At 37.8% G+C, this 27,864-nt stretch overlaps 1 protein-coding gene across 1 annotated transcript in view; it reads right to left on the minus strand.

Moving 5' to 3' along the window:
• The window catches only part of ADGRL3 (adhesion G protein-coupled receptor L3), a 1,741,359-nt gene that overhangs the window by 63,491 nt on the left and 1,650,004 nt on the right, over nucleotides 1-27,864 (minus strand). The window contains exon 24 of the mRNA XM_053703187.1: nucleotides 5,356-5,484. Within this exon, the coding sequence (XP_053559162.1) occupies nucleotides 5,356-5,484 (129 nt within the window). The remainder of the gene's footprint in view (nucleotides 1-5,355; nucleotides 5,485-27,864) is intronic.

Consider the following 27,864-nt stretch of genomic DNA (forward strand, 5'->3'; position numbering starts at 1 on the left):
CCGGAAAGGGGGCCCTGTCTTCATGCTGTCTTAGGGGCGGGAGTAGGCTTTCTGGCCTGCTTGCCCTTGTTGTTCCATGACTGGTTGCCTTTCCAACCCTGTCTGTAACGAGCAGTAGTTCCTTCCTGTTTTGGAGCGGAGGAAGCTGATGCTGCTCCTGCCTTTAAATTACGAAAGGCACGAAAATTAGACTGTTTGGCCTTTGATTTGGCCCTGTCCTGAGGAAGGGTGTGGCCCTTACCTCCAGTAATGTCAGCAATAATTTCCTTCAAGCCGGGCCCGAATAAGGTCTGCCCTTTGAAAGGAATGTTCAGTAGTTTAGACTTAGAAGTTACATCTGCTGACCAGGATTTAAGCCATAGCGCTCTGCGCGCCTGTATGGCGAATCCGGAATTCATAGCCGTAAGTTTGGTTAAATGCACTACGGCATCCGAAACAAACGCATTAGCCAGCTTAAGCATTCTAAGCTTGCTCAAAGTCTCATCCAATGGTGCTGTGCGAATCGTCTCTTCCAGAGACTCAAACCAGAATGCCGCTGCAGCAGTGACAGGCGCAATGCATGCAAGAGGCTGTAATATAAAACCTTGTTGAACAAACATTTTCTTAAGGTAACCCTCTAATTTTTTATCCATTGGATCTGAGAAAGAACAGCTATCCTCCACCGGGATAGTGGTACGCTTGGCTAAAGTAGAAACTGCTCCCTCCACCTTAGGGACCGTCTGCCATAAGTCTCGTGTGGTGGTGTCTATAGGGAACATTTTTCTAAATATCGGAGGAGGGGAAAAAGGCACACCGGGTCTATCTCACTCCTTGCTAATAATCTCTGTAAGCCTTTTTGGTATAGGAAAAACGTCAGTATACACCGGTACCGCATAGTATTTATCCAGCCTACATAATTTCTCTGGGATTGCCACTGTGTCACAATTATTCAGAGACGCTAACACCTCCCCTAGCAATACGCGGAGGTTCTCAAGCTTAAATTTAAAATTTCTGAATCCGGTCTCCCCGAATCAGAACCGTCACCCACAGAATGAAGCTCTCCGTCCTCATGTTCTGCAAATTGTGACGCAGTATCAGACATGGCTCTCGTGTCATCGGCGCGCTCTGTCCTTAACCCAGAGCTATCGCGCTTGCCTCTTAACTCGGGCATATTGTATAATACTTCTTTCATAACATTAGCCATATCATGTAAAGTGATTTGTAAGGGCCTTGATGTACTTGGCGCCTCAATCTCACACACCTCCCGAGCGGGAGACGAAGGTACTGACATGTGAGGAGAGTTAGATGGCATAACTTCCCCCTCGTTGTCTGGTGATAATTTTTTTATCGGTAAAGACTGACTTTTATTTAAAGTAATATCAATACAATTGGTACACATCTTTCTATTGGGTTCCACATCGGCTTTTAAACATAATGAACAAGCAGATTCCTCTGTATCAGACATGTTTAAACAGACTAGCAATGAAGCTAGCAAGCTTGGAAATCACTTTCAATAAGTTTACAAGCAATATAAAAAATGCTGCAGCACTTTTCAAAAACACAGTTGAATAACAATGAACTAATTCAGTTATAGTCAACAATTTTTAACAGTAAATGTATTAATTAGCAGAGGATTGCACCCATTAGCAAAAGGATGATTAACCCCTCAATACCCAAAAACGGATAATCAAATTAAGATTTAACGCTTTTATCACAGTCAAACACACTGTCACAGGTCTGCTGTGACTGATTACCTCCCTCAAAAACGAATTTTGAAGACCCCTGAGCTCTCTAGAGACGTCCTGGATCAAGGAGGAAGAAGCAGGAAGACTGTGCTAGAATTTTAACTGCGCAACAAGGCGCTAAAAAAAAAAGGCCCCTCCCACTCATATTACAACAGTGGGAGACCTGATATAACGGTTTCTATGCAGAAAAATACGTTAGCCATGTGGAAAAAAATCATGCCCAAAAAGATTTATCACCAAAGTACCTCACAAAACGAATAACATGCCAGTAAACATTTTAAAAACAAACTTTTTCAATGTCATGCAAAGTTATCACTAAGCCTGCTACCAGTCGCTTCTACTGCAGATAAAGGCTTAAGCATTATTTCAGTATTAACAGTATTTTCTCAGTCAAATTCTAGTCCCTAGAAAATAACTCAACTGCGCATACATTTATCAGCCTGATACCAGTCGCTACTACTGCATTTAAGGCTGTACTTACATCATACGGGTAACAGCAGTGTTTTCTTAGTCAATTCCATTCCCAGAAAATATTATACTGCACATACCTCATTTGCGGGGGACCCCGCATGCTATTCCCATTATCTGAAGTTACCCCACTCCTCAGAATGTCGAGAACAGCCAGTGGATCTTAGTTACGTCTGCTAAGATCATAAAAAACGCAGGCAGATTCTTCTTCCAAATACTGCCTGAGATAGAAAAACAGCACACTCCGGTGCCATTTAAAATAACAAACTTTTGATTGAAGAATAATGAAGTAAAAAACTCCAACTCCTCTCGCGACCTCCTTCTTGGGAAGGAGAATATATCCCATAAGTAATGGATGACCCGTGGACTGAACACACTTAACAAGAGAAAGAAAGAGATTTGGTATAGGAGGCTAATTTAAGATTCTCCCATGCATCAGCTTTGCATTACAGAAAAAATAAAAAAATCAGGGTTATCGCCCCTTTAAAGAGAGTTGCCACAATGGCATGGAAAATAGTAACTATGCTACTGTAGTTGTACACAAAAGTTTAACCTTTTCCCACCGTTAAGACGTTCCATGCCATCCTAACTGTGCTGGGCTTTAGCGCCATTAGGATGGCAAGGAACATCCAAACCGTTTGGCTGTACTGAAGCCATAGAAGCTTCCTAAAAGGAATCATGGGCTGGAGGGCATGCCTAGTATCATAGACACTCCCCCCTGACCCGATCCCATCATTGAAATCACGTGATCGCATGAACCATCACGTGATTTCAATTTTAAAGGGTTAAATATGACCTCATTGTTTTATATAAATATTATGTCATGATAATATTTCATTGTAAATCTAAAATTAGCATTTTATGTCTAAAAATGTCATTGCATTTGTTAGCTTATTTAAATGTATTAAATTTAAACTTCTTTGAGCATACCAGACAAAAAACTTTGTTTTGGACTCCAATATATGGAGCCCAAAACAAAGTTTTTTTTTTCCTGTTATGCTCAAAGAAGTTTGCTTTGCACGTTATTAAAATGTGTTTTGTGAAATACATTTTATTTGTTATATTATAATTATGATGACCAAATATAGAAGTAGCAAATGTTATTTGGAAACTATTTTATACATAAATATTTATGCTATATAATTTATTATTATATTATAATTAAGATGACCAAATATAGAAGTAGCAAATGTTATTTGAAAACTATTTTATACATAAATATTTATACTATATAATTAATTATTTGTTTTAATAAAGAAAGGCATAATTTATGCTAACAAATAAGTGGCTGAAAACAAAATGTTTCTATACAACAAAATGTTATTCAAAAGCCTTTTTTCCGTTTGGAAAAATAATTGATATCTCTAAAATTTTTAAAAATGTGTTTTGGTTTTACCATGTACTTCAAACATTTGAAGGTCACTACCACATGATTATGTTATTTGCTGAAAAACTCCAAAATTGCTAGATTATAACTCACCAGCAGGTCATTCACACATCTCTCATCAGATGGTCCAGTACTCAGATGTATTCAGTGAATTGGGCTAAGAAACAGAGGTGTGCATATTTTGAATGTAGTAAATTTTAGTGTTCTGAAATTAGGTTAACAAATGTTAACTTAAAGTCATGTAAGTTGAAAAATATTAAATTATTTAAATAAATAGCAGCACTATCCAAACAGTGTACAAAAACACATCTGATCATTATCACAAGAACATATTTTGTCCTACGAATACATAAATATTTAGGTGCCAAGCAAACTTTTTTTTTCAAACAGAGAAAGTATATACTTTTTGTCAAGAAATGTTACCACAAAACTAGAACATTTCATGCATTTGTACTGTAGATTACAAAATAAAGAATTTTTGATTGCCAGAATATTTTTACCAACACAAACATTATATAATTGTTTACTTTATTATTTTATATTTCCCAATACCATAGAAAAGTGGCTAAATATTAACATTTTAACAAGATAAAGAAATAATTGAAAAAATATTGAATAAATGTTGTATGGTAATTTTATATCAAGTATACCTTCTAGATTATTAGTAGTTGCCTTACTTTGGGACTTCAAATTGTTTCCCCTCCCCCTTCCTTGGCTTTAGAAACAAATTAGTTATCCTAAAGCCAAAAGCAATTTTACATTGGATCCACAATTAGGTTGGTTCCCTATGAATTAAATACTTCTGAAATACCATCTTACTCTTAAACTCTAAGATTATAAATAACAAAAACAATACTTTGCCATGTACATAGTTCAACAAACATTTTATTGCTTTTGTGTTCTATAAACTAATGTTGAATCATAAATCAAATGAGTTGCTAAATAATTTTCCATTAATATAAACCTTATTAAATTAAACCACAAATACTTTTGTGAAAATGTTACACAATATTGTAAACCTTTTACCTATAATAAAAATATATATATATGGTGTATATTTATTTAAATTTTTTTTTAAGTAAATAATCATAATATTGGAAACAATATGGTTGTAGAAAAATAAATAACATTAAAGCTGTTAGCAGATGCTCTTAAAAAAGCATGAAACAGTTACACAGTTGAATCTTTATATACTAAGTTAATCATCACCTAAGATTAAAAAAACAAACATCATTATTTGCTGATTATTTGATAAATATACACAATAAAATGTACTATATCTGTAAGTTACCAACAATATTTATCATTAAAATTTCAAAAAAATATTTTTTACGAATTTAATTGATAATTTAACCTAAAAATGTATTTATAATGAAATGGCAATAATAATCACTTTGGGAAAATGAGTAACTAATTAATGATTTACATTAAGTGCCCCTAACATTTGATCTGTGAGCACACTTACCTTCAATCATATTTCACAAATGGTAAAAACAAATGATAAATAAGACAAAATAAATGTAAAAATAAAAATATAATGACAAAAGACTCACACAGTACATATATCACAAAAGAAAATGGCAAAATTAATCCAAGGCATGTATATCCATTCATACAAATTATCAGGGCTATAAAGAAATCCTGCAGAAAAAATAAAGATGAGGGATGCTGATGCGGTGTGTTTATGGACGATGTTTGCTTAAAAAAAAAAAAGATCCTATGTCATTAAAAAATATAGAAATTTTACTTTAAATATTAAGAGAAACTTCAGCACACCTTGTGTGTTGTACATGCTGATAGATGGGTTGTTATAGACCGCTGCTTCCCCGAGTAAAGTATTATAAGGATTGTTAGTGCCATGAGGACGTAGTAGAGCATTGGTTATTAGATGATTAGCCATGGCTCCTGGAGCAGCCCAATAAAAAGAAAGAAAAAAAAAAAAGAATAAAAAGATCAATCAGAAAAATGTGCTAAAAAAAACCCAAACCAAAACAACATTAACGAATGAGAACATTACAACACCCCATAACAAGCAGCAAAATAATATGTATCAAAGCCCCACTGGACAAATAAAAAGCAGAGACAGAGCAACTTTTAAATGTTTATTAAAAGACTATATTACTGTAAAAAAAATAGAAAGTTAAAAAAAGAGGATTCCTTCTTTTTCATTTGATTAAAAATAACACAAATGTATTAATGCAATACTATCTCTCATACTAGATAATGTATTCAATTGTGTTTGTGACATTTTTTTCTTTTATGATTCAAGTAGCAAATTATTTTAAACAACTTTCCAATTTACTTCTATTATCTAATTTGAAAAGGATAACCAGGTAGGCTCAGGAGCTGTTGATTGGTAGCTGCACGTACTTATGTTATGGGCTCCCAGCTATCTCCCAGTAATGTATAGATGCTTCTTCAACAAAGTATACAAAAAAACAAAGTACATTGGATAACAGAAGAAAATTGGAAAGTTGTTTAAAATTGAATGCTCTATATAAATTATAAAATAAAAATTCTACCTCCTTCTCTTAGTTTTATAGCATTAAAGGCCCACTAAAGTAAAATTTGAAGTTTCATGATTCAGATAAAGCATGCAATTAAAAACAAACAAAAAACCCCAGCATACTTCCATTATCAAAACATGCACATTCTTTTTATATGCGCACCTTTTAGGATTCAGCTCCTACTAAACATGTGCAAAAGTGCACAGTATATTAATATGTATTTTGTGATTGGCTAATGTCTGTCACATGATACAATGGGATTGCAAATTCGATCAACTTTGAAATTTGTCAGGAAATATTCTACTGCTTATTTCACATTCAAAGTGAATGTTGTTGCATTGTCGTTTTCTTATTTATTTGTCAGTTATTCAATTCTACTGTATTCAGTAGTCCTTTAACGACAGTCATATGCATATTTAATTTATTGTTTTGTTCTTTTAAAATAGACCAGCTGTGCATATGAATTTTTTTTTATAATTTATATTGGACTATATTAAATGTTTTTTTCAACAACTATTATGATGTTCATCAGGAAAAATGTGGATGCTTGATTAGTAACACCAGCATACTCAGATAACTGTTACTAAATAACTCTTGTAAGTTAAATGTAGGTATTATGTCATGTCATTGCTTTACTTGAATTGAGCCTTGGTTGTATTTGTAACACTTTTTTGTCTTAAATGAAACGTCAGAGATTTTACTGGATTCCTCCTCCTCCTTGAACTTAAATATACTTTTACTCACATATTTGCTAAAATGAGCAATTTTTAGGAATATTTAAAGTCAAGCCAATTAGATATTTAGTAGTATATCACAAGTGTTTAATTCTAATAATAATTAACAAAATCATTTAGGATCAGTTCAAATTCAGACATTTTTCTAAGATGGTTTATATACAGATAACTGGAAAATATGTTATAAATACAGTGAGCATTTTATTTTTTTATTAAACTTTGGCATCTAGCAAAGGGGGCACGTTACAATTGTCTACAGCGTAATTCATCATTATGCACTGAAACAGACTATGCCTTGCGGGTGGAGGAACAATGGAATGTATAAGAAAATGAAAGGGTGATTATTTATATATTTTAGCATCTACAATGATTTTAATAAATGAAAGTGCCCTTTGTTTACTTTTTTTTTTTTCAAATGTAGCTTAAAGGGACATTAAACCCAAACATTTTCTTTCATGATTCAGATAGAGAATACAATTTTAAACAAACCTTCAAATGTACTTCTAATATCTAATTTGCTTCATTCTTTAGATATCCTTTGTTTAATGAATAGAATGCACATTGTGAGCCTATCACACAAGGCATCTATGTGCAGTGACCAATCAGCATCTACTTAGCTCAGTGATTTTCAACATTTTTTTTGCCGTGGCACACTTTTTTACATTAAAAAATCCTGCGGCACACCGCCATCCCAAAATTTTACAAAATCACACATTGTAGCCTAATAAAGCATATATTATACATCATAATGATTGTCTGTGAATGAATGTCAATATGTCATGGTTGTAAATGATGCCTGCCTGTCTGCCTGATGAGCCTGTCACATCAAAACAAGCAAAATTTAAAAAATATGTCTCTGTTCTCAGTCTGCCGCGGCACACCTGAGGATCTCTCACGGCACACTAGTGTGCCACGGCACACTGGTTGAAAAACACTGACTTAGCTTATCTAGATATGCTTTTCAGCAAAGAATATCAAGAGAATGACGCAAATTAGATAATAGAAGTAAATTAGAAAGTTGTTTAAAATTGCATGTTATTTCTAAATCATAAGACATTTTTGGGGTTTAATGTCCCTTTAACTTTACAATCACTTTACGCATCATCGATAACAATCAGATGACTAAGTGGATGAAGGAGTTGCATAGTAACATCTGGATACATAAAGTATTCAAAAATTGCCAAGATAATACTAACCTACTGTAAGTTTACTTTATTTAGAAAGCTATTTGGAAGGTGTTTGGAAGTTGTCATATTATCCATTATATATAATATCCAGGGTCAATGCATCTATCAAAATAAAATTACAAATGTTCAGAAAATACGTTTATAAATAAGTTCAAAAGAGCCAGTAATATTAAGAAGTTTTTGTTTACAATTAAACACAATTGGTATAAAATTATATATTTTGATAAAACTGATACTGAGCCTAAAGAAGGTAATAGTCATTTCATTAAAACGTACTACTGGCGATTTTATTGCATTGAACAAGGAATCCTGGTATGTGTAGCTTTTTAAATGTAAAATTTTTAATTTTCACAATGGTATTGCAGATCATTTTTAGGTTATATACCTGAGCTTTTGGACTAAACAAATTTTTCATAAATAGGTTTACATAATATTAAAATAAATATGGTAAAAATTGGATAGGGAATATATTAGATGTGTTGATGTGCTTTGCAGTAAGCACCAAGCAGATGATGACATTTTTTAATTTGTTGTGCAGCTGGCTTGAACTCTCTTTAATGTTTTTAAACAAAACCAACTGGGTACTGACATGGCTCTGCATGTTTTAAACATACACAATTCTTTACATGTTCAGTTTGTCAATAAGATGCATAACCATATAACAAACAAAAAGCACAGGATATTTGCAAATTAAAGCTTTGACTTCTTAAATTGTATAAGGTAGCAGCTTCCTCCAGCATCTAAAGTGTTAACTCTGCTGTCTTTTGTTCATTGGACCCTACTCCTTGCCAGTAGTATGTAGACAGATGTACACTTGTGTCTGTATTTAAATGCATAGCTATGTATCTGTGTTCTTATATCAGCTGATTTGAGTCCCATTTATTATTGCAACATTTCTTGAAAACAATTCTGGGCATGCTAATAAGCATAAATTATCAAATAATTTTACAGCATAACTTAGAATCTAAAGCTGCTAGGAATGTTTTTTATTTATATTAAAATATGGTACAAAGAAACACAAATGCTTTGCAGAAGGACTTGTGAAAAAAACAACATGCATATGTACAGTTCTATACAAACAAATGTAGGAATAGTTATTACAGTAAATGTGTATAACATGCATACATATAAAAAGATTTAAGGCACATTAAACTATAATGGGCCCCATGTACAAAGCTGCGGACAGACATGTTTCCCAGCTTGGGGACCTGTCCGCCCCAGCTTCATTGCAAACTGGCAGCGGACACTGTCCATCCGCTGCATTTGCTTGTAAATATTTCTCCTGTGTTCGAGGTAATTTATCTCTGCCTCTTACATTATGGAAAGCAGGCTCACATGAGCAAACCTGCACCACACAGGTTCCATAGCAGCATTGGCTGCTTAGTACACAGAGCCCATAGAGTTTTAAACATCCTCACAAAACATTTTCCAAGCTATAATTCTTGAAGACTATGAATAATACTCTACTACCAAAAAGAAACTAAAAAACTAGAAGCATAACCTAGCATTGGTTAAAATAGAATATATATGAGTCTCATCCCACTCTCAGTCAATCAATCCAGAGCTGAAAAAGTCTATTAAGCAGAATATAACTGACACCCCAGCCTATTACAGAGAGGAGTAAATATCTTGGCCAGTATATTTTCCGGCCGCTGTACTAGAGACCAGAGAACAAGAATGTCCAGGTAGCAATCAGCAGCTAGGGGCTCCAGACTGTCTGCTAAACATCTGAACAATTCCTCTGCTCTAGCTCCCTCAAAACCTCAGAAACTCACCTGACATTGGCCTCAATTGTTGTGGCATCACCAGGTTCAAGAGAGGGCAGTATAAACTCAAAGCTCCAAACTTGTTCAACCTCACCCGGAAGCATGCAAACAAAGTGGTTAGGAAAGAGCAAGACAGTAATAGTGGCGGCAGAAGCTGAGGAAAATTAGATTCTTGGCAGGGGTGGAGAGGAGGTGGTGTTATAATTTTTTTTTGCTTTGTTTAATTTAATTTTTTATGTAGCTGTGTAGTGTTTCAGCGTTTAAGCTCCTAGCAGATGATTCCTGCTGCACCAGCAGTCTCATTCAGGACTGTTTATGACTATGGTGTGTGATATGCCTTGTGGCTGTTACCCCTTGCCATATGTAGGAAGCATATCCAGACTAAGGCTTTATCATTTGCTACGCTAGCTCAAGCATGGGAACACAACATACAATTCTGAGTGCCAGCTTGTATTTTGTATAGTCTGCTACTATATGTTTTTATTGTACAAGTTCCGTTGTGTATGACGACAATGCGGTAACAGTGGTTTGACACACGTACCTTTTGATAATGCTTATTGTCCTATTTGACTTTTTTTATTGCTTTTCACAAGAGTGCGGAATTCCCTTATTTTGTGTGGCTATTCTAAATCACTGCTCTATCTTTTGACTGAATTTAAATATGCTTCATAAGGGTCTACCACTGTGCTTACAAGCATTAGAAATGAATGGAAATGTCTATACTTTTTATTCTCTGCATATATACAAAAGCAGTTAATTAGCTAAGACAGTTGCATGAAGTGTTTTTCTAACAAAAAAAACCCCTTCTGTATTCAGTTTTAATTGCAGTGTTGGCACTTTGAGATAAATAAGTTGTTTTCATGTTGCAGTTTAGGCACTCATGCACAAAAAGGTTTGCCAACACTGCCCTAAACTATCGCCCAAGCAATAAAATATTACTCGCAAATTGTAATATCAGAGAAAAAGTAAAAGTGATATATAAAAGAAGAGAGTTAATCATTTAGAAAGTAAGAATGCATAGAAGACCAAGTAGCTGCCTTGCAAATTTGGTCAACTGAAGCTTCATTCATAAAAGCCCAAGAAGTGGAAACTGACCTAGTAGAAAGAGCAGTAATCCATTCATGTGGAGTCAGGCCTCCAAGTAAGCAGTATGAATCAAAAGTTTCAACCAAGAGGCCAAAGAAACAGCAGAAACGTTCTGTCCTTTCCTAGAATCAGAAACGTTATACAAACTAGATGCTTCTCTGAAATACTTAGTAGCATCAATGTAATACGTTAATGCTCTAACAACATCCAAATTATGCAAAGATCTCTCTGAAGCATTCTTTGGATTGATAGAAAAAGAAGAGACAACATTTTACCTACTGATAATGTTTGAAGACACAAATTTAGGCAATAAATCAAACTTAGTTCTTAAGACTGCCTTATCCTGATGAAAGATAAGACAAGGAGGGTCACAAGAAAGAGCAGACAATTCGGAAACTCTTCTAGCAGAAGAGATATCCAAAAGGAATAAAACCTTCACAGACAGAAGATTAATATCCACTTTATGCATAGACTCAAAAGGAGGTACTTGCAAAACTTTTAACACCAATTTAAAACTCCAGGGAGGAGAAATTGGCTTGATAACAGACTTAGGGCTTGTTTCCATTGAGCCGTCAAAAATGGAGCCGTAAGCTACTGAAGTTGCCTGCAGCTAAAAGTACCAGGTTTCCATTAAAATAGTTTGTGGATTGCGTGCAGTCGCCCTTTTCGTGTAGGTGTAAGTTAGCGTTGTGTTAACACTTCCATCCGATGCCGGATTTCATGAAAATTAATTGGTTACTATGGTAACCCGACCTTACACTCAATCACATATATACGGCGCTGCATACAAGTGCGGCACGTATATTTTACTCGTCGCTCGCTGTTATGATAAAAGCAAACACATGCGCAATATCTACCTCTCAACCACCATCCCCCCACCGCAATAACTAATAAATGTATTAACCCCTAATCTGCCAACCCCCATATCGCAAAGTATCTACAGTAATAAAGTTATTAACCACTAAACCACCATGCCCCCACATCACAACTAACAATAAAATATATTAACCTCTAAACTGCCATCCCCCCACATTACAAAAATAAAATGTATTAACCTCTAAACCGTCATCCCCCCACAACGCAAAGTACCTATTTTAACTATTAACCCCTAATCCGCTATCCCCGCACAACACAATCTACCTATTTAACATATTAACCCAAAAACCACCATCCTCCTAGAACGCAATCTACCTATTTAACATATTAACAACTAATCCGCCATCCCCCCACAACGCAATCTACCTATTTAAACTATTAAACCCTAAACGGCCATCCCCCCACAACGCAAAATATTAATCTAATCACTAAGCCCCCTAACCTAACACCCCCTAAAGTTAACCCCTATTACTTAAAAATAAAAAAAGACTATTAAACTAATTAAAATACCAAAATTAAAAATCCTAATCTAAAATTAAAATAAAAAATCCTAACATTACTTAAAAAATAAAACCTAAGATTTAATTTAAATACAAAATACAAAAAAGATTACAAAAAATAAAAAGAATCTAAGATCACAAAAAAATCTAAGATTACATAAAAAATAAACGAAATGATCCAAAATAAAACATTTTAAACCTAATCTTATACCCCTATAAAAACAAAAGAGCCACCCCAAAATAAAAAAAAACCCTAATCTAAGACTAAACTCCCAATAGCCCCTAAAAGGGCCTTTTGTAGGGCATTTCCCTGAAGCAATCAGCTTGTTAACCTAAAAAGAAATACAAATTAACCCCAACAGTAAAACCCCCCACCCACGCAACCCCCCAAAATAATAAAGACCTAACTACAAAAATCTAATCTACCTATTGCCCCTAAAGGGGCATTTGTATGGGCATTGCCCTTAAAAGGGCAATCAGCTCTTTTGCTGCCCATTAAAGAAATCCCTAAACTAAAAAAACCTCAGCCAAAAAAAAACCAACACTAACTCCTAAAAATGTGCTCACCCATCTGATATGCACATTTGGCACCTCTCTTTGTTTTGCTCAAACCTTCTTAGTAAGAGAGACCATTATAGTGTTAAGGCAGTGGGGATATTCATTAGACATGTCAGCTACTGGGTCTGTGCTATGACCATCTAACCATAAATTGTCCATTGGAGGATTCACAGAAGAGTACAGGCTTAACATAGCAGAGCCACAATCTTGAGTTGTGAATGAATTCAAAACATTCTCTTCAAAGGTAAATTCCTTTTGTATGGTGTGTCCATTTGTAGCTTTTAGTGCTGTGACATTAATCGTGGATTATCCACAGCGGAGCTTGCTTAATAATACTACTTCCAGTGCATTCAGATTGACAAAGTAAAAGGATATCCATGGTTACAGTTTGCTATAGAGGTGAACCCTAGTTTTTTGGTTAAGTGAGTTAATGGGTAGCTTTCAGCATCCTCTCATTGTTGTAATTAGGACTGCATTTGGGCCTCTTCCAAATGATCTAGATGATGCTGTTGAGGAGGGCATTACTAGTTTCCAGATATCCTCACAATCTATTAATCTGCAACATTGGTCTGATCAGCCCTCAGTGGAAGTCACCATGGCGGGCCACTTAGGTGTAGGGTGGACATTCTGGTCTAGCTCCTATTAAAATGTGAGGATTTTGGGCAGGTGAAGTGTTGTCTAATCGCTTTATGGCCCCTTGCAGATGGCAGTGTACATTCTTTCCAACTCTAGGAGAATACCTCAATGATCATTAAACTTAGTATTTAAGATGTTCATTGAACACCTGCTGTAGAAATGCAACCTTAATAATTAAAGTCATTTACATAGTGTGTGTTTGATCTAATTCTGAGCATTATCAATGTCCTCTGACACACATGTACCTTTAATGGAGGCTTACCTAATGCGCCATTTTTTATACATATAGGATCCAAATCCTCCATCACCATTAGCCAGCAGGAGTTGGGAAGTTTCTATGATAAATATATCTAGAGACTTTTTGTCTCTTGTATACCCTATATAAAATAATATCTATATAGGTTAGGCTTTTCCTGATCAAATTATGTTTTGTAAATCAGCAGGGATTTGTAGAGATATGTTCTGTTTGCCCAACCACTCACTACAGGTTTTCATATAGTTAGTCACTAGTGCATGTATATATAGCTCTCATTATGGGCTACTTGCACAATGTTGTGATGTACACAATGGGGCAATAAGAGGCCTATCCTGTTATTTGGTTTCCCAATCCTTCTAATTGTTCTCTATTTTCCTGGGAGGTCTAAAATTGCTTCAAAAAGAGAAAGGTGGAGGCTGTTTCCATAAAATCAATATACTTTATTTGTTTAATTAAAAACGGCAAACACAGCAATGAAAGGACATGGTGTAGAAGGCGCAACACAGTCTGGCTTACGCGTTTCGGATATAATCCGTAGTCATAGCCTACTGTGATGTGCTCTACACCTTGTTTAAAACAAGTTAAAACAAGTGTGATTGGTACACATGTACAAACACGCCCTCAACTTCCTACCAATGTCTACAATTCATACAGTTAACTCACTGGTGACTGGAAAGCACGATCAAAGAACATTACATATGATTGTTTACTTAATACTGTAACAATATACATTCACATTCAAATCCTGATTGCATAATGATGAAAAGGGGGAATATCCACTAAGATAGATACATTTATTACTCATCATATTCCTAACGTGCGTGAAAAACACAATAATAGTAGAATTCTAAATACAATAGTCAATACAATAGTCATTCATGTGATCAGTAATACTACGTAGGTGGCCAGAAGGATCTATCTAATATTAGGATGAATAAATTCACACATAAATAAATAAATAAATAAATGAATCAACCAGCAAATAAATAAACTAACAAATAAACCAATACCTATAGATGAATATATTATGGGGAAGAAAGCATATACAGTATTCAAAAGAAAGGTGTTTATATTGCCAATGCTATCTATAAGTAAATAAAATGCCCTTTAAATAGACAATAATAATTTCGTTCTTCTATACATAATGCATTACGTTAAAAGGCATACTGGTGTGAACCAGTGTAATATTACTAATACATATATATATATTACTAATACAGGTCTAAAATTGGCCATGCAATTTCAGGGAAGGGATACTTGTAATTGAAGGTTTGTTCTGCTATGTCATGAATATTCTGTTTTACTGTTAATGTACCTCCTTATATCCATATGTATAATCAAAACTGAATGAACACAAACACATGTTTTCACCTGTTTGGGCCTAACTAGACTATAAATTTAGCACAGTAACTCTTTAGAGCCTGCTCTAAGAGGGTCTGCTGCATTGGTTATCTGTTAAAGTAAGATTGTCTGTTTAAGTATAGCAGTTAGCTAACCAAGGTAGTTAGGCAAACAAGGGTTTGGAGTAACCAAGGGGAAATATAATTACAGTATTTAATATTTTTAAGTTAAACCTTTTAGTAAGAATGTGGGAGAATGTCATTCAGTGTACAGCTTGCCATATGTTTTGCATCACTGGAGCAGCCACTACAGGGATTATATGTCTGTGGCAAGTGTGAGCATATTGTCTCTTTAGAAACTCGTATTGGAGCTCTGGAGGAACGAATTGCAACACTGCATGAAATTAAGACACTTGAAAGGGAAATGGATAGGACTGAGCTGGTAGTTAATGGTTCTAGCAGTGGGAATGGGGAGGATTCAGATGAGGAGACTCCAGGATCTAGCTGGGTCACAGTCAGAGGGCGAGGAAAAGATAAGCAGAAGAGACAGGCCAGTTCTGAGCTGGTACACCCCAACAGATTTGCAAGATTAAGTGAAGATGTTGGGGATATCAGTTTAGGGGTGGCAGTGTCAGAGAGGGCTGTGTTGCCTAGTATACTGAACAGTCCTTTAGTCATGGAAGAGGAGCATACTATGGTGGGCAGTCCTTCAGAGAGGGGCATACTATAATTAACAGTTCTTCAGTCATGGAAGAGTGACATACAAGTCAGGGCCTAAGGCAGATGTTGGTGGTAGGAGACTCTATTATTAGGAAGGTTTATAGAGTAATTTGTCATCCAGACCCTTTAAATAGAACAGTTTGCTGTCTTCCAGGGGCTCGTGTTAGGCATATTGTGGAGCGTATTGATAGATTGTTAGAGGGATGTGGGTCTGATCCTGCAGTCATAGTACATATTGGTACTAATGAAGGAATCAGCGGGAGATGGAGAGTCCTAAAAAATTAATTCAGGGAGTTAGATAGCAAGCTTAAAGCAAGGGCCTCCAAAGTAATATTTTCTGAGATAATGCCAGTGCCGTGTGCTAACTCAGTAAGGCTGAAGAAGCTAAGGTCTGTTAATTCATGGTTAAAAACATGATGTAAAAATGAGGGGTTTGACTTTTTAGAGCACTGGGAAAAGGATGGTAGCAGTGTAGCATGTTTAGAGAATCTTTTAAACTAGGCAAAGAGGAGGAGGGTCAGTTAGAATACAATAGAACAGAGAGATCAGTCTGTGAATATGTCACTCCTTTAATATCTCAAGGAAGGAATGACTTAAGAACTGTCACATTAGAAAGTATGGAGGAAAGCACACCAAGTATCAGCAAAAAGCACATGAAAATTAAATGTATGACAACAAATGCAAGAAGCATGACAGGTAAAATGGGGGAGCTGAAGCTCTTAGTTGCAGAAGAGGAATATGATATCAGTATAGCTGAAACTTGGTGGGATGATTCACATGACTGGGCAGTTAACTTAGAGGGGTATACTTTATTTAGGAGGGACAGGAATAATAAAAGGGGTGGATGAATCTGCATGTATATTAAACCTAACTTTAAACCTACAATAAGGGAAGATATTTATGATAGAGGTGACAATGTAGAGACCCTGTGAGTGGAAATAAAGAGTGGGGGGAAAAATCCTAAAAACATATTACTTGGAACATGCTACAAGTCCCCCAACATTAGTGACTTGGAGGAAACTCAACTACTAATGCAAATAGGTAAGGCTGCTAATAATAGTGCTGTAATTATAAGAGATTTTAACTACCCTGATATAAACTGGGCCAATTAAACTAGTAATTCAGCTAAGGGGGATAGATTTTGATAAGTTCTCAGGGATAACTTCTTGTCACAATTGATAGAGGAGCCAAGTAAGAGTAACGATATTTCTTCTGTTAAGTGTGATCAGTCCACGGGTCATCATTACTTCTGGGATATTAACTCCTCCCCAACAGGAAGTGCAAGAGGATTCACCCAGCAGAGCTGCATATAGCTCCTCCCCTCTACGTCACTCCCAGTCATTCTCTTGCACCCAACGACTAGATAGGAGGTGTGAGAGGACTATGGTGATTATACTTAGTTTTATATCTTCAATCAAAAGTTTGTTATTTTAAAATAGCACCGGAGTGTGTTATTACCTCTCTGGCAGAGTTTGAAGAAGAATCTACCAGAGTTTTTGCTATGATTTTAGCCGGAGTAGTTAAGATCATATTGCTGTTTCTCGGCCATCTGAGGAGAGGTAAACTTCAGATCAGGGGACAGCGGGCAGATGAATCTGCATAGAGGTATGTAGCAGCTTTTATTTTCTGACAATGGAATTGATGAGAAAATCCTGCCATACCGATATAATGTCATGTATGTATACTTTACACTTCAGTATTCTGGGGAATGGTACTTCACTAGAATTACACTGTAAGAAGTACATAAAGCTGTTTAATAACTAGAAATTATGTTTAGCGTTTTTGCTGGAATGTAAAATCGTTTTCATTTGCTGAGGTACTGAGTGAATAAATGTTTGGGCACCATTTTTCCACTTGGCAGTTGCTTAATCTTTTTCTGTCAGTTTCTGTTCTCTCTCACTGCTGTGTGTGAGGGGGAAGGGCCGTTTTTTGGCGCCTTTTCTATGCATCAGTTATTTCAGTCAGCAGCTCATTGTATTCCCTGCATGATCCGGTTCATCTCTACAGAACTCAGGGGTCTTCAAACTTATTTTGAGGGAGGTAATTTCTCTCAGCAGAGCTGTGAGAATTATAGTTGACTGTGATAAAAAACGTTTATTCTGTAATTGTTTCCTGCTTTCAGAATTTGTTATCTTTGCTATTGGGATTAAACCTTTGCTAAAGTTGTGTTGTTTACAAGGATTGAGGCTATAACTGTTTCAATTTATTAATTTTCAACTGTTATAGATTTTCTGTGCTTCTTAAAGGCGCAGTACGTTTTTAATTGAATTGTATTCCAAGTTGCAAGTTTATTTGCTAGTGTGTTAAACATGTCTGATTCAGAGGAAGATACCTGTGTCATTTGTTGCAATGCCAAAGTGGAGCCCAATAGAAATTTATGTACTAACTGTATTGATGCTACTTTAAATAAAAGTCAATCTGTACAAATTGAACAAATTTCACCAAACAACGAGGGGAGAGTTATGCCGACTAACTCGCCTCACGTGCCAGTACCTGCATCTCCCGCTCGGGAGGTGCGTGATATTGTAGCGCCGAGTACATCTGGCCGGCCATTACAAATCACATTACAGGATATGGCTTCTGTTATGACTGAAGTTTTGGCTAAATTACCAGAACTAAGAGGTAAGCGTGATCACTCTGGGGTGAGAACAGAGTGCGCTGATAATATTAGGGCCATGTCAGACACTGCGTCACAGGTTGCAGAACATGAGGACGGAGAACTTCATTCTGTGGGTGACGGTTCTGATCCAAAACTGGATTCAGATATTTCATATTTTAAATTTAAACTGGAAAACCTCTGTGTATTACTAGGGGAGGTGTTAGCGGCTCTGAATGATTGTAACACAGTTGCAATACCAGAGAAAATGTGTAGGTTGGATAAATATTTTGCGGTACCGACGAGTACTGAGGTTTTTCCTATACCTAAGAGAATTACTGAAATTGTTTCTAAGGAGTGGGATAGACCCGGTGTGCCGTTCTCACCCCCTCCGATATTTAGAAAAATGTTTCCAATAGACGCCACCACACGGGACTTATGGCAAACAGTCCCTAAGGTAGAGGGAGCAGTTTCTACTTTAGCTAAGCGTACCACTATCCCGGTGGAGGATAGCTGTGCCTTTTCAGATCCAATGGATAAAAAATTAGAGGGTTACCTTAAGAAAATGTTTGTTCAACAAGGTTTTATATTGCAACCCCTTGCATGCATTGCGCCGATCACGGCTGCAGCGGCGTTCTGGATTGAGTCTCTGGAAGAGAACATTAGTTCAGCTACTCTGGACGACATTACGGACAGGCTTAGAGTCCTTAAACTAGCTAATTCATTCATTTCGGAGGCCGTAGTACATCTAACTAAACTTACGGCGAAGAATTCAGGATTCGCCATTCAGGCACGCAGGGCGCTGTGGCTAAAATCCTGGTCAGCTGATGTTACTTCTAAGTCTAAATTGCTTAATATACCTTTCAAAGGGCAGACCTTATTCGGGCCCGGGTTGAAAGAGATTATCGCTGACATTACAGGAGGTAAAGGCCATGCCCTGCCTCAGGACAAAGCCAAATCTAAGACTAGACAGTCTAATTTTCGTTCCTTTCGTAATTTCAAAGCAGGAGCAGCATCAACTTCCTCTGCACCAAAACAGGAAGGAGCTGTTGCTCGCTACAGACAAGGCTGGAAACCTAACCAGTCCTGGAACAAGGGCAAGCAGACCAGGAAACCTACTGCTGCCCCTAAAACGGCATGAATTGAGGGCCCCCGATCCGGGATCGGATCTAGTGGGGGGCAGGCTTTCTCTCTTCGCCCAGGCTTGGGCAAGAGATGTCCAGGATCCCTGGGCGCTAGAAATAATATCTCAGGGATACCTTCTGGACTTCAAATACTCTCCTCCAAGAGAGAGATTTCATCTGTCAAGGTTGTCAACAATGCAGACAAAGAAAGAGGCGTTTCTACGCTGCGTACAAGAGCTCTTGTTAATGGGAGTAATCCACCCAGTTCCACGATCGGAACAGGGACAGGGGTTTTACTCAAATCTGTTTGTGGTTCCCAAAAAAGAGGGAACTTTCAGACCAATCCTGGACTTAAAGATCCTAAACAAGTTCCTAAGAGTTCCATCGTTCAAGATGGAGACTATTCGGACAATTTTACCTATGATCCAAGAGGGTCAGTACATGACCACTGTAGATTTAAAAGATGTTTACCTTCACATACCGATTCACAAAGATCATTACCGGTACCTAAGGTTTGCCTTCCTAGACAGGCATTACCAGTTTGTGGCTCTTCCATTCGGATTGGCTACAGCTCCAAGAATCTTCACAAAGGTTCTGGGTGCTCTTCTGGCGGTACTAAGACCGCGGGGAATCTCGGTAGCTCCATACCTAGACGACATTCTAATTCAAGCTTCAAGCTTTCAAACTGCCAAGTCTCATACAAAGTTAGTACTGGCATTTCTAAGGTCACATGGATGGAAGGTGAACGAAAAGAAAAGTTCACTCGTTCCACTCACAAGAGTTCCCTTCCTGGGGACTCTTATAGATTCTGTAAAAATGAAGATTTACCTGACAGAGGACAGGTTAACAAGACTTCAAAGTGCTTGCCGCACCCTTCATTCCATTCAACACCCGTCAGTGGCTCAATGCATGGAGGTAATCGGCTTAATGGTAGCGGCAATGGACATAGTACCCTTTGCACGCCTACACCTCAGACCACTGCAACTGTGCATGCTAAGTCAGTGGAATGGGGATTACTCAGACTTATCCCCTTCTCTGAATCTGGATCAAGAGACCAGAAATTCTCTTCTTTGGTGGCTTTCTCGGCCACATCTGTCCAGGGGGATGCCATTCAGCAGACCAGACTGGACAATTGTAACAACAGACGCCAGCCTTCTAGGTTGGGGTGCCGTCTGGAATTCTCTGAAGGCTCAGGGACAATGGAGTCAGGAGGAGAGTCTCCTGCCAATAAACATTCTGGAATTGAGAGCAGTTCTCAATGCCCTGCTGGCTTGGCCCCAGTTGACAACGCAGGGTTTCATCAGGTTTCAGTCGGACAACATCACGACTGTAGCTTACATCAACCATCAGGGAGGGACACGAAGCTCCCTAGCTATGATGGAAGTATCAAAGATAATTCGCTGGGCAGAGTCTCACTCTTGCCACCTGTCAGCAATCCACATCCCGGGAGTGGAGAACTGGGAGGCGGATTTCTTAAGTCGTCAGACTTTGCATCCGGGGGAGTGGGAACTTCATCCGGAGGTCTTTGCCCAAATACTTCGACGTTGGGGCAAACCAGAGATAGATCTCATGGCGTCTCGACAGAACGCCAAGCTTCCTCGTTACGGGTCCAGATCCAGGGATCCAGAAGCAGTCCTGATAGATGCTCTGACAGCACCTTGGGACTTCAGGATGGCTTACGTGTTTCCACCCTTCCCGATGCTTCCTCGATTGATTGCCAGAATCAAACAAGAGAGAGCATCAGTGATTCTAATAGCACCTGCGTGGCCACGCAGGACTTGGTATGCAGATCTGGTGGACATGTCATCCTGTCCACCTTGGTCTCTACCTCTGAAACAGGACCTTCTGATTCAGGGTCCCTTCAAACATCAAAGTCTAACTTCTCTGAAGCTGACTGCTTGGAAATTGAACGCTTGATTTTATCAAGACGTGGGTTTTCTGAGTCAGTTATTGATACCTTAATACAGGCTAGGAAACCTGTTACCAGAAAGATTTACCATAAGATATGGCGTAAATACCTATATTGGTGTGAATCCAAGGGTTACTCTTGGAGTAAGGTTAGGATTCCTAGGATATTGTCTTTTCTACAAGAAGGTTTAGAAAAGGGTTTATCCGCTAGTTCATTAAAGGGACAGATCTCAGCTCTGTCCATTCTGTTACACAAACGTCTGTCAGAAGTTCCTGACGTCCAGGCTTTTTGTCAGGCTTTGGCCAGGATTAAGCCTGTGTTTAAAACGGTTGCTCCACCATGGAGTTTAAACCTTGTTCTTAATGTTTTACAGGGCGTTCCATTTGAACCCCTTCATTCCATTGATATAAAGTTGTTATCTTGGAAAGTTCTATTTTTAATGGCTATTTCCTCGGCTCGAAGAGTCTCTGAGTTATCAGCCTTACATTGTGATTCTCCTTATTTGATTTTTCATTCGGATAAGGTAGTTCTGCGTACTAAACCTGGGTTCTTACCTAAGGTAGTTACTAACAGGAATATCAATCAAGAGATTGTTGTTCCTTCTTTATGCCCAAATCCTTCTTCGAAGAAGGAACGTCTACTGCACAACCTGGATGTAGTCCGTGCTCTAAAATTTTACTTACAGGCAACTAAGGAATTTCGACAAACGTCTTCTCTGTTTGTCGTTTACTCTGGGCAGAGGAGAGGTCAAAAAGCTTCTGCTACCTCTCTTTCTTTTTGGCTTCGTAGCATAATTCGTTTAGCTTATGAGACTGCTGGACAGCAGCCTCCTGAAAGGATTACAGCTCATTCCACTAGAGCTGTGGCTTCTACTTGGGCCTTTAAGAATGAGGCCTCTGTTGAACAGATTTGCAAGGCTGCAACTTGGTCTTCGCTTCATACTTTTTCCAAATTTTACAAATTTGACACTTTTGCTTCATCGGAGGCTATTTTTGGGAGAAAGGTTCTTCAGGCAGTGGTTCCTTCTGTATAAAGAGCCTGCCTATCCCTCCCGTCATCCGTGTACTTTTGCTTTGGTATTGGTATCCCAGAAGTAATGATGACCCGTGGACTGATCACACTTAACAGAAGAAAACATAATTTATGCTTACCTGATAAATTCCTTTCTTCTGTAGTGTGATCAGTCCACGGCCCGCCCTGTTTTAAGGCAGGTAAATATTTTTTAATTTATACTCCAGTCACCACTTCACCCTTGGCTTTTCCTTTCTCGTTGGTCCTTGGTCGAATGACTGGGAGTGACGTAGAGGGGAGGAGCTATATGCAGCTCTGCTGGGTGAATCCTCTTGCACTTCCTGTTGGGGAGGAGTTAATATCCCAGAAGTAATGATGACCCGTGGACTGATCACACTACAGAAGAAAGGAATTTATCAGGTAAGCATAAATTATGTTTTTGGATTTAGTGCTATAAAATAATACATTTGGGTAACAGTGATCATAACATGATCACATTTGAAATCTCTTTTCATAAGCAGTGTCTTAAAGGTTTAACCAATACTTTTAATTTTAAGAAAGCAAAATTTAACGATTTAAGGAAATCATTAAATAACATAAATTGGGACAAAGTATTCTCTAATAAAAATACAGAGGATAAATGGATAACATTTAAAACTTTGTTAAATAAATATACATATCAACAAATACCATATGGTTATAAAAATAAAAATAAAAAATCCAAGCCAATGTGGCTCAATAATAATGTGTTAAGAGAAATTAGGAAAAAACGTAGGGCATTTAAATTATTTAAAGAAAATAGTACAGACTCAACATTCCATATTTATAAGGAATGTAACAAAGCATGCAAAAAAGCAATCACATTAGCCAAAATTGAAAATGAGAAATTAATTGCAAATTATTCTAAGTCTAACCCTAAAAGGTTCTTTAAGTACATAAATAGCAAAAAATCTAAGAAAGACAATATAGGTACATTAAATTGCGTGGAGGGTAGCATGATTAACAGTGACAGGGAGAAGGCTGAGGTACTGAACCATTTTTTTTCTTCAGTATACACAAGAGAGGAACCATTGGATGATACTTCAGAACAAAATAGAACATGCCAGCCCATACCATTAACTGGGTTATGTATAGAGAATATCAGGAAAAAAATTGGATAACATTAAGATAAAGGCCCAGATGGAATACACCCAAGGGTGTTAAGGGAACTTAACACTTTTATAGACAAACCTCTACTCTTAATTTTTCAAGATTCATTATCCTCAGGCATGGTACCCCAGGATTGGCGTAAAGCTGATGTGGTGCCACTCTTCAAAAAGGGTAGCAGGGATGATCCAGGAAGCTATAGACCAGTTAGTCTGACATCAATAGTGTGGAAGATATTTGAAGGGATTATAAGGTATTATATTGATGAGCATATTCGTGTAAACAAGATTATGAGTTCTAATCAGCATGTTTTTTTGAGAAATAGATCATGTCAAACTAATCTAATTAGATTCTATGAGGAAGTAAGTAAAAATATAGATAATGGGGAAGCAGTTGATGTGATACAAAATTAAGGGACTGGGAATAGCTGAAAATGTTAGCTCATGGATAAATAAATGGATAAAAGATAGGGAGCAACGAGTAGTAGTAAATGGATCATACTCAGATTGGACAAAGGTAATCAGTGGAGTCCCCCAGGGATCAGTACTGGGCCCTGTTCTTTTTAATATTTTTATAAATGCCTTGGAGCAAGCATTAAATAGCGACATCTTTATTTTTGCATCTCCTTACTTGCAACATATCATCCCTCCCTACAAATCTCCCTCCTCCTGCTCCTCACACCAAACTTCACAAAAGCATTACGTCATTAGATCAACAACAGCTTTCTAATTCCCTCAAACCTCTCCTCTCATCCTTCTCCTCCTTTTCATGCACTGACCAATCTATCTGCCACTATAATTCCACCCTTACATCTGTCCTTGACAATCTTGCCCCTCTTACCATAGCTCGGAAATCAAACACTCATCCTCAGCCCTGGCATACTCCTCTGACACGATACCTACGCAGATGTTCACCTACTGATGAGCGGCACTGGAGAAAATCTAGGAGTTCAGCTGATTTTCAACACTACAAATTTATCTTGAACTCCTACTTCTCTGCCCTTAATTTCCATAAGCAACACTACTTCTCTACTCTTATCTCTAATCTTTCTTCAAACCCAAAACGTTTGTTCTCCACTTTCGATACTCTTCTCTGCCCTCCCCCACCTCCTAATGCAACTTCTCTGTCAGCTCAAGACTTTGCCAACCACTTCAATAACAAAATCAACTCCATCAGAAATGAAATCAGCTCTCAACATAATTCCATTCTCTCACCCCCTCAAAATGCTCTCAATCAACCACAACCCACATAACCTTAAACTTAGCTCATTCTCCCCTGTTACTGAGGAAGAAGTATCGGCACTTACACTGCGCTCTCACCTCACTACCTGTCCCCTTGACCCTATCCCCTCACAGCTACTCCCCTCCCTCTCTGCCATCTTTACCCCTATACTCACACACACTTTCAACCTCTCCATCAGCACCGGTATATTTCCCTCATCGCTGAAACATGCACTGGTCACACCTATCCTCAAAAAACCTTCCCTTGATCCTACCTCTCCATCCAACTACAGCCCTATTTCCCTCCTCCCTCTTGCATCAAAGCTTCTCGAAAAACTAGCTGATGCACGCCTATCCCATTTCCTTACAATAAACTCCCTCCTTGATCCATTGCAATCTGGATTTTGTCCCCATCACTCCACAGAAACAGCAATTGTTAAGGTTACCAACGACCTTCTTACAGCAAAATCAAAAGGGCACTTCTCTCTGCTTATTCTCCTTGATCTGTCCACAGCCTTTGACACTGTTGACCACCCTCTCTTGCTCCAAACCTTCGGCATATGTGACACAGCCCTCTCGTGGCTCTCTTCCTACCTGTCAAACCGTACCTTTAGTGTAGCCTTCTTTGGGGCCTCCTCTGCTCCGTCAACTTCTTTCTGTCGGAGTACCGCAAGGCTCTGTCCTCGGTCCCCTTCTCTTCTCAATCTACACGTCATCACTAGGTTCCCTAATAAAGTCCCATGGTTTACAATATCATTTGTATGCCGACGACACCCAAATCTACTTCTCTGCACCAGACCTTTCTCCTTCTTTGCTAACCTGTGTCACTAACTGTCTTTCTCACATCTCCAACTGGATGTCCTCTCACTACCTCAAGCTAAATCTCTCAAAAACTGAGCTCCTTATTTTTCCCCCTTCTTCAAAACTCTCCACCCCCAATCTCAATATAACTGTCGACAACTCCATCATTACCCCTAACCCGCATGCCCGATGTCTCAGGGTCACATTTGACTCAGATCTTTCTTTCACTCCTCACATTCAGTCTTTGGCTAAAGCCTGCCGCTTCCACCTTAAAAACATCTCTAAAATTAGACACTTCCTTACACAAGACACAACTAAGATTTTAATCCACTCTCTCATCTTCTCCCGCCTTGATTACTGCAACTCTGTCCTCTCTGGTCTCCCCACCTACTGCCTAGCTCCTTTACAATCCTTAATGAATGCCTCTGCCAGACTCAACACAAAATTCTCACTTTGACATACAAAGCCCTCAACTGCACTGCTCCCCCCTATATCTCAGACCTTGTCTCCAGATACTCTCCCTCCCGTCCCCTTCACTCAGCTCATGACCCCCTACTCTCCTCCTCTCTTGTCACCCCATCACACTCCCGTTTACAGGACTTCTCCAGACTGGCTCCCATATTGTGGAACTCTCTGCCTCACTCCACAAGACTCTCTTCTAGTTTTAAAAGCTTCAAGTGCTCACTAAAGACTCTACTGTTCAGGGATGCAAAAAACCTATGCTAACCTTTCTTTATACCAGTTCCTCTCCTCCATTGCTATCCCCTGAACCCCCCTAGCATGTAAGCTTAAGAGTCCAGCTGCTTGTTGATCACCTTCTCAAGAGCTGACTACAACAGTGCAACTCTTGGCAGGGCCCTCTACCCATTTGATCCCTATAACTGTTTTTTTGTACTCCGCTTTTGTTAATAGTGCTGCGGAATCTGTTGGAGCTCTACAAATAACTGATAATAATAATAAAATAATAAGATACTAAGTTAACAAAAGTTCATCTTGCTCTGACCTAATGACCTCATTAGGTCAGAGCAAGATGAACTTTTGTTGCAAAGGGACCTGCAAAAATTAGAAGTATGGGCAAGTAAATGGAAAATGAGATTTAATACAGGAAAATGCAAGGTTCTACATTTTGGAAGTAAAAATAAGCAGGCAACGTATTATTTAAAAGGGACAAGACTTAGCCAAACAGAGGAGGAAATGGATTTGGGATTAGTAATAGATAACAAGCTAAAGATGGGTGCATAATGCAGGGCAGCGGCTTTAAAGGCTAATAAGATACGAGCATGTATTAAAAGAGGCATCGATTCAAGGGAGGAAAGCATAATTCTGTCACTATATAAATCCCTGGAAAGACCTCACCTTGAGTATGGAGCGCAGTTCTGGATATATATATATATATATATATATATATATATATATATATATATATGATATTGCAGAACTAGAAAAAGTTCAGAGAAGGGCTACAAAGCTAATAAGGGAATTGGAGAATTTAAGCTATGAGGAGAGGCTAGCCAAACTGGGTCTGTTTTCTTTAGAAAAGAGGCACTTGAGAGGTGACATGATTACTTTATATAAATATATTCAAGGCCCATATATAGAGATGGCAGAAGCTCTGCTTATTCCAAGAAAATTGTTTGTGACAAGAGGTCACAATTTAAAGTTGGAGGAATGGAGATTTAATCTCCTGCAATGGAAACGTTTTTTCACTGTAAGAGCAATAAAATTGTGGAACTCATTACCAAAGGAGGTAGTGAATGCCAATACCCTAGATACATTTAAAAATTGTTTAGATACATTTCTGTCTATAAACAAAATTCATAGATATGATTGCTAGTATTAAATGGGTCAATCAGTCTTTTTTCAACTTCATCTACTATGTTACTATGTTATATAAGCATAAACAGAGTTATATATATATATGGAGAGAAAAAAATCCAGAACCTAGCACTCATGTCTCACACAATTCATGCCGGGGTGCTGGTTAAAACAAATCATATAAATCCTCTCCTAGTCATCACCAATTTATTGTTTAAGTGACGTTTCAGGGTTTCCCCCTTTATCAAAATATAAATACATATACATCACGTACCTCTATATATACCCAGTGTTACCCCATCATTGCTCAGCACTGCCAAACCAGGAACACACAGAAACTGCATTTAGAGTGACATGCCACCTCTCATTTGCCAGAGAAAATTAATATTTTATGAATAAGAGATTACATATTCCTCTAAAACAGTGCACCAGGAAGCTTTTAATTTAGGGGGAATGTTTTTTTTATAGCCCCTACTTCACCCCATGAATCATGCAGA

This window comes from Bombina bombina, chromosome 2, assembly GCF_027579735.1.
Source record: "Bombina bombina isolate aBomBom1 chromosome 2, aBomBom1.pri, whole genome shotgun sequence".
Classification (NCBI taxonomy): Eukaryota; Metazoa; Chordata; class Amphibia; order Anura; family Bombinatoridae; genus Bombina; species Bombina bombina.